General features: G+C 34.5%; 1 protein-coding gene across 1 annotated transcript in view; it reads right to left on the reverse strand.

Moving 5' to 3' along the window:
* The window catches only part of LOC125654792 (glucose-6-phosphate exchanger SLC37A2-like), a 40348-nt gene continuing 19034 nt past the window's right edge, over positions 1–21314 (reverse strand). Inside the window, exons 6-13 of the mRNA XM_056145152.1 lie at positions 18783–18842; positions 16749–16821; positions 15508–15571; positions 8783–8873; positions 8338–8432; positions 7682–7842; positions 5236–5310; positions 1–2369 (exon numbers count right to left, since the gene is read on the reverse strand). Of these exons, the coding sequence (XP_056001127.1) occupies positions 2167–2369; positions 5236–5310; positions 7682–7842; positions 8338–8432; positions 8783–8873; positions 15508–15571; positions 16749–16821; positions 18783–18842 (822 nt within the window). The 3' untranslated portion in view covers positions 1–2166. The remainder of the gene's footprint in view (positions 2370–5235; positions 5311–7681; positions 7843–8337; positions 8433–8782; positions 8874–15507; positions 15572–16748; positions 16822–18782; positions 18843–21314) is intronic.

Below are 21314 nucleotides of genomic sequence, written 5' to 3' on the forward strand. Positions count from 1 at the left end.
TCTAAGTCAGTGAAAAGAAATTCCTTTATTGCATTCCAATTCTTCAATGAATAGTACGTTTGTACACGTACTATGTATTGTCATCTTCAGAAATAACACAAGCGCATCACAGATACTAGAAAATGGTATTGCATAAATAATTCTATAACAGATGAATAATTCTACACAGATAAATAACTAAAGAGGGAGAATCCTGATAGCTGATCACAACTTGATTAACAAAATGAACTAGCAGACTTTGTAGATATTGCTCAGAGAGTGACTTATCGCTCAGGGGGTGACTCATTGCTCAGAGGGTGACTTATCACTCAGAGGGTGACTTATCGCTCAGGGGGTGACTCATCGCTCAGGGGGTGACTCATCGCTCAGAGGGTGACTTATCACTCAGAGAGTGACTTATCACTCAGAGGGTGACTTATCACTCAGAGAGTGACTTATCGCTCAGAGGGTGACTTATCGCTCAGGGGGTGACTTATCACTCAGAGGGTGACTTATTTAAAACAAGGATACAAATGAATGTTAGTATGATTTGTAACATGACCCTTTCACAGAAGTAGTTTGTTCATCTAATCTTTACCAGCAGGCCACACACACGTGCTTTATTTGAATGTGAAGACTGTATAGCACCCTCTGGTAGAGATTTCTGTTTTATCACATGAAGGGCAGATAACTCTGTATCTTACAATAGAGTACATGTACATAGCAAACTTTAGACATTTGCTAATTATTCTTTATCAGAGACATATACATGTAACACTAAATATAAATTCAATCTATACATATACAATGTATATAGAACACTGCATATATAAATAAATAATATATATATATATATATATATATATATATATATATATATCCACAGGAAGAAATGGGTTTGGTGCAAGAGGTATATCAAATTCTATCACTTACTTCATGATGTACATTCATCGTACTATAAAATATCAAAAATAATTATCCCTAAGTCAATCTCTTATCATCTATATTACGTAGATGAGTCTCAGTCTGCTCTGCTACTAAAGACGGCATACATAAATATTACAAAACATCTTTCAAAAAAATCTCCTGTATGTAACATGGGGATTCTAAAAAAAACAAGTACATGTATATAAATATTAACACTGGATTTCATCCCTGTTGATGTTGACATTTGAATTGACAGCAGTGAATGTAATACAGTACTTAACAAGTGGTTGATTAATAATCTCTTCTCTGTAACCACGATTTAGAAAACAGATAATAAAAAAAACCCACAACATGTGTTACACTGATGCCCCCATAAAGTAATTCTGACACCAAAAGAAAGGTTCTTGGTTGGTTGTTTTATGTCCCGTTGAGAATTTTTCACTCATACCGAGACGTCACCAGTTGTAGGTGAGGTACGTACCACAAATTTAGACCAATGCTTATCACTTACGACGTAGCAGTGAGGGTTCCTTCACATGTCAATACCTGATGTGACACGGGACCTTTGCTTTTAAGGTCATATCCAAAAGACCAATGATTCTCACTTCTAAACTACGAGTGTTTGGCGAAGGAGCAATCAATGCCTATGTTTACATCTTGGATTTGACGCAGCCATGGCACAAGCAGGACTCGAACTCATGACCTTCCAGCTACGAAGCAAACGTTCTACCACTGCGCTACCATGACCAGCCAAAAAGAAAGGTCTTCTCACCAGGAATACACATGTGAAATATTAAATCCCTATAACCACCCATTCAAACGTTATGGCTAAGGTTTAAAGTTTTTAAAAAATAGGTCAAACTCAAAAGGTGAAGGCTACAAGGTAAACACTTTTGGCACCAAAAGAAAGGTCATGTCACAAGGAATATACAAGTGAAATATGAAAGGTGAAAGCCCTATCACCATCCTCTCAAGGTTAAAGTTAAAACAACAGACTACCAGACAGACAGGCAGACCGAAAACTATATGCCCCCCCCCCCCCATATGTTCCATTATGGTGGACATAAATATAATTAAAAAAATAAGTATTTCCCATGGTTATGTAACCAGACTACACAAGTATGCTCTGGTCTATATTGACCAGGCGACAGTTGACCGCCCCTTCACTACAAAAACACCATCCAGGAATCCCCACGGCAACTTATCAGCAGGTGAAAGGTCGCAACCACAGCAGTATTTCTAGAGTATTGCATCCCCATTCTATGCAACATCCTCCATTTTCAATGGTATCGCATCAGGTATTTTGCCCTGCCGCTTGTTATATATAGACATGGCACGTAATACCGCCAACGCTCCGAGACCAGAGAGGCCAATCATTAGGTAGAACATTCCGGACCAGCCGTAATTTGCCGATATCATCCCGATGACTGGGCCTTCCAGAAAGGTGCCAACACTGCCAAACCCTGCAAATGTAAATATACTGAGATTAATCATGCCAAACCCTGCAAATGTAAATATACTGAGATTAATCGTGTCAAACCCTGGAGACATAGACATAATGAGATTAATCGTGTCAAACCCTGCAAATGTTAATTGTGCAAGTTTTATATTGAAAGTTCTGATTCTAACAACCAAATTCCATGTACACGCGTTCTGTTTACATGTACACGAGTTCTGTTTACATGTACACGAGTTCTGTTTACATGCACATGAGTTCTGTTTACATGTACACAATTTCTTTTTACATGCATAACTTTACAAAGCTGCAGATCTGTAGCTGTCTGGGATTTTTTTAAGGTCAGGTGATAGGCTGTCCCAATTTGTCACGGGAGAGCTACAGTTCTGCTGCTACATGTACTCTTTATCATACTGCAGTTCATTAGGTATTACAGATGTACAACGTCCATTGTTAAGGCCACTGTATTTTAATTAGTTTATGTGTACAATGCCCATTGTTAAGGCCACTGTATTTTAATTAGTCTATGTGCACAATGCCCATTGTTAAGGCCACTGTATTTTAATTACTTGGTTTATGTGTACAATGCCCATTGTTAAGTCCACTGTATTTTAATTACTTGGTTTATGTGTACAATGCCCATTGTTAAGTCCACTGTATTTTAATTACTTGGTTTATGTGTACAATGCCCATTGTTAAGGCCACTGTATTTTAATTAGTTTATGTGTACAATGCCCATTGTTAAGGCCACTGTATTTTAATTACTTGTTTTATGTTTATCCTTTGTAAATTCACTTTTATATCTGCAGGAAAACTCTACAACAGGCACACATGTGACAGTCTCTCATTTGAAAATATTTGTTGTCCTATAACAGTCACCTAATCAATGGTTGTGCACAATGACACACACTGATAGCTGCAATTAAATAAAGACAAGAAAGGCTGAATAAGGAATCAGTTTTGTGTATCTATTTCATAAGTTCTGTATGTATTTCATAATTTGTGTATCTGTTGAATCTATACTACCTGAGGATGCTTGTAAATTAAGATAACTAATCTTAGTCCTGTTGTTCATGGAAAAAAAATATTTCAAAGATTTTTCCATTACATGTTTATCCATATGAAAAACCTTAATACCCTTTTGTGACCCCATCCTACCCCCAGGGGTCATGATTTTAACAAACTTGAACCTACACTACATGTATGTCAAGAATTCTTCATTGTAAGTTTCAACAATTTTGGCCCACCCTATTTTCGAAATTTCTTGATTATCTCCCCTTAGAAGGGGAACACACTTGAATCCCCTTCACCCAAAGACAATTTGATTATGGTTCAAAGTTACAGATGGATGGACAAACAGATGGACACCAGAAAAACCTTAAAATCATCACAATATTTCACCTGATCTTTCAGTTCAGGTGAGCTAACAAAACAAACTAAAGGCCCATCATGTATCTGACTACACATCTTAACCTTTGACCTCTTTGACCATTATTACTCTCTACAAGAGACTTGATAAATCATGAAATGGATATTTTGTAGTCAACGTGAATTAGTCAGACCACTAACTAAAGATCTCATGAACATAGGTCAGTCTGTGAGTAAATAATTTCAACACTGATATCAAAGCCCTATATCTCTCAGTCAGCCCTCTATCTGGTCAGTCAGCCCTATATCTAGTTAGTCAGAGGGTACATAATTTGCTCAGTTATCAAATCTTTATTTTCATAGTCTGATCAATGTAATTAAAGTCCTAATGACCACTGTTACAATAATTAATCACACTATGATGATAGCCTTACTGACCACTGTTACAGTACTTAATCACACCTTACTGACCACTGTTACAGTACTTAATCACTCTATGATGATAGCCTTACTAACCACTGTTACAGTACTTAATCACTCTATGATGATAGCCTTACTGACCACTGTTACAGTACTTAATCACACCTTACTGACCACTGTTACAGTACTTAATCACACTATGATGATAGCCTTACTGACCACTGTTGCAGTACTTAATCACACTATGATGATATCCTTACTGACCACTGTTACAGTACTTAATCACACTATGATGATAGCCTTACTGACCACTGTTACAGTACTTAATCACACTATGATGATAGCCTTACTGACCACTGTTACAGTACTTAATCACACTATGATGATATCCTTACTGACCACTGTTACAGTACTTAATCACACTATGATGATAGCCTTACTAACCACTGTTACAGTACTTAATCACACTATGATGATAGCCTTACTGACCACTGTTACAGTACTTAATCACACTATGATGATAGCCTTACTGACCACTGTTACAGTACTTAATCACACTATGATGATAACCTTACTGACCACTGTTACAGTACTTAATCACACCTTACTAACCACTGTTACAATAATTAATCACACTATAATGATAGCCTTACTGACCACTGTTACAGTACTTAATCACACTATGATGATAGCCTTACTGACCACTGTTACAGTACTTAATCACACCTTACTGACCACTGTTACAGTACTTAATCACTCTATGATGATAGCCTTACTGACCACTGTTACAGTACTTAATCACTCTATGATGATAGCCTTACTAACCACTGTTACAGTACTTAATCACACTATGATGATATCCTTACTGACCACTGTTACAGTACTTAATCACTCTATGATGATAGCCTTACTGACCACTGTTACAGTACTTAATCACACTATGATGATAGCCTTACTGACCACTATTACAGTACTAAGTTTTATGACAATGACCATTGTTACAGTAAATGACCACTGAAATGAAAGCTCTACAGACCATTGACAAGGCCTGCAGTATTTGAACAGTGTCGTAAAATCATACTGACCATTGACCAGTCCCACTGCAGCCGCAGCAGCATTCCGGCCATCCATCTCCCCCAGTTCATTCGGAATAGATCCCCCTAAATCAGAAGTATATGTATAAAATACAGAGATCTACCTTAATCAGAAGTACATGTATAAAATACAGAGATCTACCTTAATCGGAAGTATATGTATAAAATACAGAGATCTACCTTAATCGGAAGTATATGTATAAAATACAGAGATCTACCTTAATCGGAAGTATATGTATAAAATACAGAGATCTACCTTAATCGGAAGTATATGTATAAAATACAGAGATCTACCTTAATCGGAAGTATATGTATAAAATACAGAGATCTACCTTAATCGGAAGTATATGTATAAAATAAAAAGGTCTACCTTAATCAGAAGTTTACAGTCTACTCTGGATATGATGAAATTCAGGGGACCGACCTGAATTGTTCATTATATCCAAAGTTCAATATAACCAATGCTGAACTACACAAATACTGCTTCTGGGGGATTTATTTTAACTTCAATATAACAGTTATTTCAATGTAACCGACTTCACAATATAAGTGGAGTGGACTGTATGTAGGTATAGAATACAAAGATCTACCTAAATCAGAAGCATATGTATAAAGTATAGAGATCTACCTTAATCAGAAGTAAATGTAAGTATAAAATACATAGATCTACCTTAATCATAAGTATATGTAGGTATAAAATACAGAGATCTACCTTAATCAGAAGTATATGCAAGTATAAAATACAAAGATCTACCTTAATCAGAAGTATATGTATAAAATACAAAAATCCTCCTAAATCAGAAGTATATGTATAAAATACAGAGATCTACCTTAATCAGAAGTATATGTATAAAATACAGAGATATACCTTAATCGGAAGTATATGTATAAAATACAAAGATCTACCTTAATCAGAAGTATATGTATAAAATACAGAGATCTACCTTAATCAGAAATATATGTATAAAATACAAAGATCCTCCTAAATCAGAAGTATATGTATGCAAGGTGAAGATAACGAACAGTGATCAATCTCATAACTCCTACAAGCAATACAAAATAGATGGTTGGGAAAACACGGACCCCTGGACACACCAGAGGTGGGATCAGGTGCCTAGGAGGAGTAAGCATCCCCTGTTGACCGGTCACACCCGCCGTGAGCCCCATATCCTGATCAGGTAAATGGAGTTATCCGCAGTCAAATCAGTGTGCCAAGAACGGCTTAACAATCGGTATGAAACACGTCAGACAGCATTTGACCCAATGCGAGGTTGTATTGACGAACTAGATCGTTATAACGACCATAGAATTTGCGAAATGCTGACTTAAATCAAGACTGTTGAAATCCCTGTACCATCAACTTGTTTGTCAGTAGCTTACCTCGATTTAAAAACTGACTATACCCAGAACAAGCTCTTGCATATCGAATCAGTTGAGATATATAAACACCATATGCAGGTGATAATGGAATATTGCTACATAAATGTACATCCCGTTTGTCATACAGTTGAGTTGTCAGTTTGCCGTTAATGTCTACTTTCAATTAAATATCTAAGTATGAAGCAGAAGTGGACGACTCTGTGGTGTCCTTTATTTCGAGCTCACAGGGATATATCAAATTGACATATGAATGAAAGCTATCATTGTTAATAGACAAAACGTCATCGATATATCTAAAAGTCGAACTGAAGGTCACAGCGAGAGATTTTTTCTTCTCACGTAGAAGTTTTTGAATAAATTCTGCTTCATATGAATATAAAAACAGGTCAGCTAACAAAGGAGCACAATTCGTGCCCATGGGAATTGTATAAAATACAGAGATCTACCTTAATCAGAAGTATATGTAGGTATAGAATACAGAGATCTACCTAAATCAGATTATTGCATATTATGAGGGCCCCATACACAAAACTATCATAAAAAACGAGAGTTAATCATCATGTTTTATTGGTGGACACACATTTCTCTACAGATGCACAAATTGACAAAGTTTGTTGATTCTAGAATTCTAATTTACATGAGCCCCCAAAAAACGTTATGCTATATATTGTCATATCACCATAATTATAGGTCACAGTGAGCTTGATTTAGGGTGTGACACACCTTCTACTTCAGATGCATTAACTAATCAAGTTTGATGATTCTAGACCAAATAAAATGTCCAGTTATGAGTTAGACAGGATTTTGTCTTAATCAAAGGTCACAGTGACCCAACTTTAGAGTGCGACCCCCCCCCCCCCCCCTCTACCCACGATGCATCAGCAGACAAAGTTTGATGATTCGAGGTCTCCTAGCATTTAAATCATGAAGCCAGACAGACAGACGGACGGACATGATCACCATACCATAATACGTCCAGGTGTATAAAAATACAGGACTGTAATATCAATGGATTAAATCCAACCTTGATGGAGATTGATGGTAAATCAGTTTCTACCTAGAATACTGTCCGGCCCACAGTTGAAAACTCCGGCTAAAAACATGAACACTGTGTTAAAAACGATCCCCCAGGTGCTGGTCAAGTAGAAGGCTAGGAGTGAGACAGCAGACAAAGCGATGGAGTAGCAGGTACCGGTCAAAGAGCGGCCCTTAAAATATCTGAAAGAGGATGAACATCACAAAGTCATTATCAGTTACCGGTCAAAGAGCGGCCCTTAAAATATTTGAATGAGGACGAACATTGTAATGACATCAGGTACCGCTAATTGAGCAGCCTTTAAATTGACTGTACTAGTACAGAAATATCACGATTTTCAATATTGACAGGGGACTTTTAACTTTAAGTCACTGTACTAGTACTAGGTAAATGTTCAGGTACACAGGTACTTGTTTATGTTTTACCTGTCTATAAAGAGTTACCTGTCTATAACGAGTTACCTGTCTATAACGAGTTACCTGTCTATAGCAAGTTACCTTTCTATAACGAGTTACCTGTCTATAACGAGTGACCTGTCTATAACGAGTTACCTGTCTATAAGGAGTTACCTGTCTATAGCAAGTTACCTTTCTATAACGAGTTACCTGTCTATAACGAGTTACCTATTTATAAGGAGTTACCTGTCTATAACGAGTTACCTGTTTATAACGTATTACCTGTCTATAACGATACCTATGGCAGCACTTCCTAACACTCCCCCAATTTCAAACGTCGTGGAAAACATGCCCGCCTGTGCCTTGGTATACTTCAACTGCCAAAAAATGTACATATCAGTCAGAGGCATTCAACAGTTATATCCAGAGTCCAGGGTCAAAGGTCAAGTGAAAACGCATACATTGTATTATCAAAATTCTGTTATCTGTGTTCCATTAACTTTAATACTAAATTCTTAGTATCTTTCTTTTTCTTCTCTTCTTCCTCTAATCTCTTTCTCTCTCTCCCAGTTCTCTTTCTTTCTCTCCAAAATATTTACAGCATTCAGTATATATTCTCTTTCTCCCTCTCTGTGATACAGCATAAGTATAGATTCTCTCTCTCTCTCTCTCTCTCTCTCTCTCTCTCTCTCCCTATATGTGTGTTTGTGGTTTGTGAAATACTTACAGCATTAAGTAGGTACATAGGAAGCCACATGTACATGCAGTATCTCACAACTTTTAAGCAAAACACAGCAACAGCAACCTCAGGCAACATCCTGGCAACATAAACAATTACTATAACAACTTCATAACACAGATACAAAACAGATATACTATAAACTTGGACAAATCTAAAATCTAATAAAAATCTAAAATACCTCTGTCAAGGTGATATAGTCTTATTGTTTTCATTATCTACTGTATGAAAAGGTGAATATAATGAACAGTGATCAATCTCATAACTCCTACATGGGAGTAGGGCAAACATGGACCCCTGGATATGCATGTACCAAAAGTGGAATCAGGTGCCTATAGGAGGAGTAGGCATCCCCTGTGGACCGGTCACACCCGCCACGAGCTCTATATTGTGATCAGGTAAACGGAGTAATCCATAGTAAAAATCAATGCATAAAGAACGGCCTAACAATTAAATATGAAACACGTCAGACAGCATTTGACCCAATGATAGGTTGTATTGGAGAACTACATTGCTATAATGACCACAGAATTTGCAAAATGCTGACTTTAAATGAGATTGTTGAACCCCCTGTAACATCAACTTGTTTATCAGTAACTTAATAACATCAACTTGTTTATCAGTAACTTTATTGCCTCAATTTAACAAGAGTACCGCAAATGGTACATCATACACCAATGACAAAATTTCAGTGCAATATCGGTATCCATAATGCAGGGTTTGACACTAGGGCACGTCCGACCGACCGAGTCTACTAAATGATAGGTCCGGTCGGGTAAAATGTCGATTTACTAGTCCGACTGGTCGTGTTAAAAAAATAAACAAGAAACTTTACTTTAAATCAGAAGATATTTTACTCTTAACTAGCAAAAAAACTGCAATTAAGAGTTTGAGAGCAATTTTGAGATTGGTGACATAATCTCTATTTTTAGTTCTGATAAATAAGTCACAGTCGGAAGTGATATTTTATGACATCTACTCGATGTTAATGCTGTGTAAAGTTAATGTTTTGGATAGATAGATATAAAATGAATTCATTTTCATTTTTAAAAACAAACCCAGTTCAATTGAACTGTGAAATTATTTGTATCAATCAATTTGCTAGTCTCTTATCGCAGCTCAGTGGATAAAGTATCGGGTCACTAACCCGCAGATCCAGAGTTCAAATCGTGGATAAAGTATCGGGTCACTAACCCGCAGATCCAGAGTTTAAATCGTGGATAAAGTGCCAGGTCACTAACCCGCAGATCCAGAGTTCATATCGTGGATAAAGTATCAGGTCACTAACCCGCAGATCCAGAGTTCAAATCGTGGATAAAATGTCGGGTCACTAACCCGCAGATCCCGAGTTCAAATCGTGGATAAAGTATCGGGTCACTAACCCGTAGATCCAGAGTTCAAATCGTGAATAAAGTGTCAGGTCACTAACCTGCAGATCCAGAGTTCAAATCGTGGATAAAGTGTCGGGTCACTAACCTGCAGATCCAGAGTTCAAATCATGGATAAAGTGTCGGGTCACTAACCCGCAGATCCAGAGTTCAAATCGTGGATAAAGTGTCGGGTCACTAACCCGCAGATCCAGAATTCAAATTGTGGATAAAGTGTCGGCTCACTAGCCCACAGATTAAGAATTCAAATCTTCTGGACTCTTTTGCTTATATTCATTGAAGAACAATTAACAATCATATCTTTTATCAAAAATTCACATTTTTTGCTTTCTTTCGGATTTCTTACATGTCTTTCATAATTCAATCAGCAGTAATTTGAGAAACTCTTTGAAGATGCAGTGAACCATCATTAAAGTATTTAATATGATAAATTATAAAATATTTTATTCATTGTCCTGTACGTGTTACGTCTCTATCAGAATCTCTCATCATACTGAAACATCAACAACAGATGTAGTTGAAGTGTCAGAAATAGTTAAAATAAATGAAATCTCACAGAATCACGAAAATAAAAATCTTAGGAAAACACAGTGATAAATGAAATCTCACAAAATCACAAAAATAAAAAACTATAATGATAGATGAAATCTCACGGAATCACGAAAATAAAAATCTTACGAAATCATGATGATAAATGAAAATCTCCCAGAATCACGAAAATAAAAATCTTACGAAAACACAATAATAAATGGAAATAATCTCATGGAATCACGAAAATAAAAATCTTAGGAAATCATGATGGCAAATGAAAATCTCATGGAATCATGAAAATAAAAATCTTACAAAAACACAATAATAAATGAAAATCTCACAGAATCACGAAAATAAGTCTTACAAAATCAAGATGATAATTAAATGAAATCTCACGGAATCACGAAAATAAAAATCTTACCGAAATCACAATGATAAATGAAAATCTCCCAGAATCATGAAAATAAAAATCTTACGAAAACACAATGATAAATGGAAATAATCTCACGGAATAACGAAAATAAAATCTTAGGAAAACACAATGATAAATTTAAATAATCTCACGGAATCACGAAAATAAAAATCTTACAAAATCACGATGATAAATGAAAATCTCCCAGAATCACGAAAATAAAAATCTTGCGAAAACACAATGATAAATGGAAATAATCTCACGGAATAACAAAAATAAAATCTTACGAAAACACAATGATAAATGGAAATAATCTCACGGAATCACGAAAATAAAAATCTTACGAAATCACGATGATAAATGAAAATCTCCCAGAATCACGAAAATAAAAATCTTGCGAAAACACAATGATAGATGGAAATAATCTCACGGAATCACGAAAATAAAAATCTTACAAAATCACTATGATAAATGAAAATCTCACGGAATAAAGAAAATAAAAATCTTACGAAAACACAATAATAAACGAAAATCTCAGGGAATCACAAAAATAAGTCTTACAAAATCAAGATGATAATTAAATGAAATCTCACGGAATCACGAAAATAAAAATCTTACGAAATCACAATGATAAATGAAAATCTCCCAAAATCAAGAAAATAAAAATCTTACGAAAACACAATGATAAATGGAAATAATCTCACGGAATCACGAAAATAAAAATCTTACGAAATCACGATGATAAATGAAAATCTCCCAGAATCACAAAAATAAAAATCTTACGAAAACACAATGATAAATGGAAATAATCTCACGGAATCACGAAAGTAAAAATCTTACAAAATCACGATGATAAATGAAAATCTCACGGAATAAAGAAAATAAAAATCTTACGAAAACACAATAATAAATGAAAATCACATGGAATCACAAAAATAAGTCTTACAAAATCAAGATGATAATTAAATGAAATGTCACGGAATCACGAAAATAAAAATCTTACGAAAACACAATAATAAATGAAAATCTCATGGAATCACGAAAATAAATTTTACAAAATCAAGATGATAATTAAATGAAATCTCACAGAATCACGAAAATAAAAATCTTACGAAATCACGATGATAAATGAAAATCTCTCAGAATCATGAAAATAAAAATTTTACGAAAACACAATGATAAATGGAAATAATCTCACGGAATCACGAAAATAAAAATCTTACGAAATCACGATGATAAATGAAACTCTCACGGAATCACGAAAATAAAAATCTTACGAAAACACAATAATAAATGAAACTCTCACGGAATCACGAAAATAAGTCTTACAAAATCAAGATGATAATTAAATGAAATCCCACAGAATCACGAAAATAAAAATCTTACGAAATCACGATGATTAATGAAAATCTCCCAGAATCACGAAAATAAAAATCTTGAGAAAACACAATGATATAAATGGAAATAATCTCGCAGAATCACGAAAAAGAAAATCTTACGAAATCACGATGATAAATGAAAATATCCTAGAATCGAGAAAACAAAAATCTTACGAAAATACAATGATAAATGGAAATAATCTCACAGAATCACGAAAATAAAAATCTTACGAAATGACAATGATAAATGAAAATCTCCCAAAATCACGAAAATAAAAATCTTAAGAAAACACAATGATATCAATCGAAATAATCTCACGGAATCACGAAAATAAAAATCTTACGAAAACACAATGATAAATGGAAATAATCTCACAGAATCACAAAAATAACAAGAGGCCCAGGGGCCTTATAGGTCACCTGAGTATCATGTAACAACCTTCCAATGTTTGAATTAGGTTTGTGTTTAAATATAAGAATTTTACTTTTGGATGGAAGAAACATTGAATAGCTATGTGGTCATGAAGTACATGTGTCATTTTTATGTTCAATCAATAATCCTTTTTAAAAAACCTAGGTCTGAGACATCATAAAGAAAAGGGTTATTTACTCCTTAGATAAAACCAATATAAGAAGATTTTCAAAGAATTTCTACATTTTCACTACATGACCAATAGAGCCCCACCCTAACACAAGAACCCCTGACCCAGGGGCCATGGATTTCACAATTTTGGTAGAGGGCTCAACGCTCATTATAATTATGCCCACAGTTTGGCGTCTTGATGTCCAGGAGTAAAGAAGAAGATTTTTTAAAATTACACTCATTTTGATGGTTTTTGCCCCACCCCTCAGGCCCCAGGGGGGCAGGGACCACGAATTTCACAATTTTTGTTCCCCTCCACCCAAAGATGCTATATGCCAAAATTGGTTGAAATTGGTTCAGGGGTTTCAGAGAAGAAGCTGAAAATGTTCAAATGTTAACGCACGACGACGGACAAAAACAGAAGATTTTCAAAGATATATTGCATTTTCACTATATAATCAATCAGCCCCGCCTTTGCACCAGAACCCCTGACCCAGGGGCCATAAATTTCAGTTTTGAAGGAAGCATCCTTGATCATCATTATCATACTATTAGTTTGTCTACTTAATACCCAGCAGCAGAGGAGAATATTTTCAAAGAAATAACATGCATTTTCACTATATGATCAATAGGGCCCCATCCTAATACCAGAACCCCTGACCCAGGGGCCATGAATTTCACAATTTTGAAAGAGGCATCCTTACTCATCATAACTATGCTATTGGTTTGTCTACTTAATACCCAAGGACAGAGAAGAAGATCTTCAAAGAAATAATGCATTTTTACTATATGATCAATAGGGCCCCACCCTAGCACCAGAACCCCTGATCCAGGGGCCATGAATTTCACAATTTTTAAAGAGGCATCCTTGCTCATCATTACCATGCTATTAGTTTGTCTACTTAATACCCAGAGACAGAGAAGATTTTCAAAGAATTTCTACATTTTCACTATATGACCAATAGAGCCCCACCCTAACACACCAGAACCCCTGATCCAGGGGCCATGAATTTCACAATTTTTTAAAGAGGCATCCTTGCTCATCATTACCATGCTATTAGTTTGTCTACTTAATACCCAGAGACAGAGAAGAAGATTTTCAAAGAATTTCTACATTTTCACTATATGACCAATAGAGCCCCACCCTAACACAAGAACCCCTGACCCAGGGGCCATGAATTTCACAATTTTGGTAGAGGGCTTAACGCTCATTATAATTATGCCCACAGTTTGGCTTCTTGATGTCCAGGAGTAAAGAAGATTTTTTAAAATTACACTCATTTTGATGGTTTTTGCCCCACCCCTCAGGCCCCAGGGGGGCAGGGACCACGAATTTCACAATTTTTGTTCCCCTCCACCCACAGATGCTATATGCCAAAATTGGTTGAAATTGGTTCAGGGGTTTCAGAGAAGAAGCTGAAAATGTTCAAATGTTAACGCACGACGAACGACGATGGACACAAACAGATAGCAATAGGTCACCTTAATGAATTCATGGGACCTAAAAATCATAGGAAATCACGATGATAAATGAAACTCTCACGGAATCACGAAAATAAAAATCTTAGGAAATCACAGTGATACATGAAAGTCTCATGGAATCACGAAAATAAAAATCTAAGGTGATAAATGAAATCTCACGGAATCATAAATAAAAAGATGTGTTTGTGAAACACAAATGCCCCCGATAATGGCCAATTCCAAAGATGACCAAGGTCACAAGGGCAAATATCTTGGTACCAGTAGAAAAATTTTGTCAAAAGAAATGCTCATGTATAATATGAAAGCTCTAATATTTACCATTTAGAAGTTATGACCAATGTAAAAAAAATTAAAAGTAAGTTAAATGTCAAGGTCCAAAGGTTTAATACCAACGGAAAGGTCTTGTCACAAGGAACACTCTTGTGAAATATCAAAGCTCTATCACTTATTGTTCAAAAGTTATTAGCAAGGTTAAAGTTTTCAAAAAGTAGGCCAAACTTCAAGGTCAAGGTCACAGGGTCAAAAATGTTGGTACCCACGGAAAGGTCTTGTCACAAGGAATACTCATGTGAAATATCAAAGCTGCATCAATTATTGTTCAAAAGTTATTAGCAAGGTTAAAGTTTTCAAAAAGTAGGTCAAACTCCAAGGTCAAGGTAACGGGTCAAAAATGTTGGTACCCACGGAAAGGTCTTTTCACAAGGAATACTCATGTGAAATATCAAAGCTCTATCACCTACTGTTCAAAAGTTATTAGCAAGGTTAAAGTTTCAGACAGAATGACAGAATTACAGAATGACAGACAGGACAAAAACAATATGCCCCCCGATCTTCAATCTCGGGGGCATAAAAATCTTACGAAATCATGATAATAAATGAAAACCTTGGAGAATCACGTAGATAATTTAATGAAAATCATAAAGATAAATAAATCTTACGGAATTTTCCACATCTGAAGCCAGGTGGTGTTTCCTGAAGATTTCGATGCTGTGCCACTCTGCACTGAAATGGGAAGCAGAGAAGAAATCAGAAAATATACCAGTGCAAAGACCAGGTTCACGATTCTCAGCAGCAACTTAAGCTGCATGTTGGTGAAATAAGTTTATCTCATAATTCATCTTTTACTTGTAATGTGCATGAACATTTAATAATATTCCTTCAAAAGGAAGTTGTGGTCAACAAAAATTTTTATTACTTTTTTTAACAATGACCTTAATCTCTCACAAATGACCTCGAACTCTCACAAATGAATTTAATCTCTCACGAATGACTTCGATATGTACAATGACAAAATTTTTGGTATTAAAAACATCAATGAATATTTTCTGCTCTATTGTACTGGAGAGTACAAGAAACATTGCCCGAGGGTCTAAACTCCTGATTCAGAGGTCCCAGGTTTCTGAGGAGCTGAACTCCTGATTCAGAGGTCCCAGGTTTCATGATGTAAAACTTATATGGTACCAATTTTGATGCACCAGATGTGCATTTCGACAAATAACATCTCTTCAGTGATGCTCAACCGAAATGTTTGAAATCCCAAATAACAATGAAGTTTTAGAGCTTTATATAGCCAAAAGCATCATGCCAAAAACAGGGTGGAGTCAAATTTATGTAAGGATAAGAGCTATGCATGAGGGAGATAATCCTTTATTTTGAAATGGATTTCTAAATTTTATAACAGTAATTAAATATACATCCGTATTTTCAAGCTAGTAACAAAATACTTAGCTACTGGACTGTAGAGACCCTCGGGGACTAACAGTCCACCAGCAGAGGCCTCGACCCAGGGGTCATAATGTAAAACTTATACGGTACCAATTTTGATGCACCAGATGTGCATTTCGACAAATAATGTCTCTTCAGTGATGCTCAACCGAAATGTTGGAAATCCGAAATAACAATGAAGTTTTAGATGATATCAATCGAGTCTTCCTGCTCATTTCTACTATATGCACTCAATTTTGGCCAATTCAACTTAATTGATAGATTATCATCCCCCCCCCCCCCCCCGCCCCTCAAAAATTGACCCGCCCCAATTTTTTTTATTTTGCGAAACTAGCGATTTCCAAGTACCCCAGTCAACAGTCAACAGGTACAAGTTTAGGAAAATCAGAATGGGGAATTAATTATAGCATTTTGGTTATATTCGTATAACTGTAAGGATTATTCCTGTACTTACATTTCCCAGGGATTTCTACATCCTGTTCATCCGGAGTAGTAAAGAACATCAGGACCACTGCCCCAAGTATAGCCTAAAACAACGAGAAAACAAATAAATTAACTCAGCGATCACCGAGTATAGCCTACAACAACAAGAAAACAAATAAATTAACTCAGTGATCACCAAGTATAGCCTAAAACAACGAGAAAACAAATAAATTAACTCAGCGATCACTGAATATAGCTTAAAACAACGAGAAAACAAATAAATTAACTCAGTGATCACCAAGTATAACCTAAAACAACCAGAAAACAAATAAATTAATGTGATCACCGAGTATAGCTTAAAACAACGAGAAAACAAATAAATTAACTCAGTGATCACCGAGTATAGCCTAAAACAACAAGAAAACAAATAAACTCAGCGATCACCGAGTATAGCCTAAAACATCAAGAAAACAAATAAATTAAATCAGAGATCACCAAGTATAGCCTAAAACAACGAGAAAACAAGTAAATTAACTCAGCAATCACCGAGTATAGTATGACACAAGAAAACAAATAAATTAACTCGGCGATCATCGAGTATAGCCTAAAACAACGAGAAAACAAATAAATTAACTCAGCGATCACCAAGTATAGCTTAAAACAACGAGAAAACAAATAAATTAACTCAGTCATCACCAAGTATAGCCTAAAACAACAAGAAAACAAATAAATTAACTCGGCGATCACCGAGTATAGCCTAAAACAACAAGAAAACAAATAAATTAACTCAGTGATCAGGGAGTATAGCCTAAAACGAGAAAACAAATAAATTAACTCAGCAATAAATCACCCAACTAACACCAAAATTTAAAACTTTAAATACTAGGCAGAAAGAAGGGAACATGAGAGAGTAAAAGGTCAAGGTCAAAAGAGAGGGGAGGAAAAGAAAAGAAAGAGGGGTGAAAAAGAAAGAAGAAATTGAGTGAAGATGAGAGCAATAGAGAAGAGAGATCCTGTCAACTGATCTCATACAGTACTGACAACAACAACAGACATACAGTACTGACCACAATAACAGACATACAGTACTGACCACAATAACATACAGTACTGACCACAACAACATACAGTACTGACCACAACAACAGACATACAGTACTGACCACAACAACAGACATACAGTACTGACCACAATAATATACAGTACTGACCACAATAATGTACATACAGTACTGACCACAATAACATACAGTACTGACCACAACAACAGACATACAGTACTGACCAATATAACATACAGTACTGACCACAACAACATACAGTACTGACCACAACAACAGACATACAGTACTGACCACAACAACAGACATACAGTACTGACCACAATAACATACAGTACTGACCACAATAACAGACAGTACTGACCACAATAACATACATACAGTACTGACCACAATAACATACAGTACTGACCACAACAACAGGGATACAGTACTGACCACAACAACAGACATACAGTACTGACCACAATAACAGACAGTACTGACCACAATAACGTACATACAGTACTGACCACAATAACATACAGTACTGACCACAACAACAGACATACAGTACTGACCACAACAACAGGGATACAGTACTGACCACAATAACAGACATACAGTACTGACTACAATAACAGACAGTACTGACCACAATAACGTACATACAGTACTGACCACAATAACATACAGTACTGACCACAACAACAGGGATACAGTACTGACCACAACAACAGACATACAGTACTGACCACAACAACAGACATACAGTACTGACCACAATAACAGACAGTACTGACCACAATAACGTACATACAGTACTGACCACAATAACATACAGTACTGACCACAACAACAGACATTCAGTACTGACCACAATAACATACAGTACTGACCACAACAACAGACATTCAGTACTGACCACAATAACATACAGTACTGACCACAACAACAGGGATACAGTACTGACCACAACAACATACTTACAATACTGACCACAACAACAGACATACAGTACTGACCACTATGACGGATGGAAGAAAGAAGGCACTTCTCCAGGAGTAAGTGGTTTGTAAGTAGACCTGAAATGCAGAAAAATTAAAAATCATCAGTAAATCATCATTCAGTAAATCATCAGTAGGAATCAGTAAATCATCAGTATAAATCAGTCAGAATAAGTCAAAAGTATCAATCATCTGTTAGTACATATCAGTCAATATAAATCTGTCAATATAAATCAGACAATATAAATCAGACAATATAAATCAGACAGTATAAATCAGTCAATATAAATCAGTCAGTATAAATCAGTCAATATAAATCAGACAGTATAAATCAGTCAATATAAATCAGTCAATATAAATCAGACAGTATAAATCAGTCAGTATAAATCAGTCAATATAAATCAGTCAATATAAATCTGCCAATATAAATCAGACAGTATAAATCAGTCAATATAAATCAGTCAATATAAATCAGACAGTATAAATCAGTCAATATAAATCAGTCAATATAAATCAGTATAAATCAGACAATATAAATCAGACAGTATAAATCAGTCAATATAAATCAGTCAATATAAATCAGACAGTATAAATCAGTCAATATAAATCAGTCAATATCAATCAGACAGTATAAATCAGTCAATATAAATCAGTCAATATAAATCAGACAGTATAAATCAGACAGTATAAATCAGTCAATATAAATCAGTTAGTATAAATCAGTCAATATAAATCAGACAATATAAATCAGTCAGTATAAATCAGTCAATATAAATCAGTCAATATAAATCAGTCAATATAAATCAGACAGTATAAATCAGTCAGTATAAATCAGTCAATATAAATCAGTCAATATAAATCAAACAGAATAAATCAGACAATATAAATCAGACAGTATAAATCAGTCAATATAAATCAGTCAATATAAATCAGACAGTATAAATCAGTCAATATAAATCAGTCAATATAAATCAGACAATATAAATTAGACAGTATAAATCAGTCAATATAAATCAAGTCAATATCAATCAGTCAATATCAATCAGACAGTATAAATCAGTCAACATAAATCAGTCAGTATAAATCAGTCAATATAAATCAGTCAATATAAATCAGACAGTATAAATCAGTCAATATAAATCAGTTAGTATAAATCAGTCAATATAAATCAGACAATATAAACCAGTCAGTATAAATCAGTCAATATAAATCAGTCAGTATAAATCAGTCAATATAAATCAGTCAATATAAATCAGTCAATATAAATCAGACAGTATAAATCAGTCAATATAAATCAGTCAATATAAATCAGACAGTAGAAATCAGACAATATAAATCAGTCAGTATAAATCAGTCAATATAAATCAGTCAATATAAATCAGTCAATATAAATCAGACAATATAAATCAGTAAGTATAAATCAGTCAATATAAATCAGTCAATATAAATCAGACAGTATAAATCAGTCAATATAAATCAGACAATATAAATCAGACAGTATAAATCAGACAATATAAATCAGACAGTATAAATCAGTCAATATAAATCAGACAGTATAAATCAGTCAATATAAATCAGTCAATATAAATCAGACAGTATAAATCAGTCAGTATAAATCAGTCAGTATAAATCAGTCAATATAAATCTGCCAATATAAATCAGACAGTATAAATCAGTCAATATAAATCAGTCAATATAAATCAGTCAATATAAATCAGCCAGTAGAAATCAGACAATATAAATCAGTCAGTATAAATCAGTCAATATAAATCAGTCAGTATAAATCAGACAATATAAATCAGTCAGTATAAATCAGTCAATATAAATCAGTCAATATAAATCAGACAGTATAAATCAGTCAATATAAATCAGACAATATAAATCAGACAGCATAAATCAGACAATATAAATCAGACAGTATAAATCAGTCAATATAAATCAGTCAATATAAATCAGTCAGTATAAATCAGTCAATATAAATCAGTCAGTATAAATCAGACAATATAAATCAGTCAATATAAATCAGACAATATATATCAGTCAATATAAATCAGTCAATATAAATCAGTCAATATAAATCAGACAGTATAAATCAGTCAATATAAATCAGTCAATATAAATCAGACAGTATAAATCAGTCAATATAAATCAGTCAATATAAATCAGCCAGTAGAAATCAGACAATATAAATCAGTCAGTATAAATCAGTCAATATAAATCAGTCAGTATAAATCAGACAATATAAATCAGTCAGTTTAAATCAGTCAATATAAATCAGTCAATATAAATCAGACAGTATAAATCAGTTAGTATAAATCAGTCAATATAAATCAGACAATATAAACCAGTCAGTTTAAATCAGTCAATATAAATCAGTCAGTATAAATCAGACAATATAAATCAGTAAGTATAAATCAGTCAATATAAATCAGTCAATATAAATCAGACAGTATAAATCAGTCAATATAAATCAGTCAATATAAATCAGACAATATAAATCAGACAGTATAAATCAGACAATATAAATCAGACAGTATAAATCAGTCAATA

This window comes from Ostrea edulis, chromosome 7, assembly GCF_947568905.1.
Source record: "Ostrea edulis chromosome 7, xbOstEdul1.1, whole genome shotgun sequence".
Classification (NCBI taxonomy): Eukaryota; Metazoa; Mollusca; class Bivalvia; order Ostreida; family Ostreidae; genus Ostrea; species Ostrea edulis.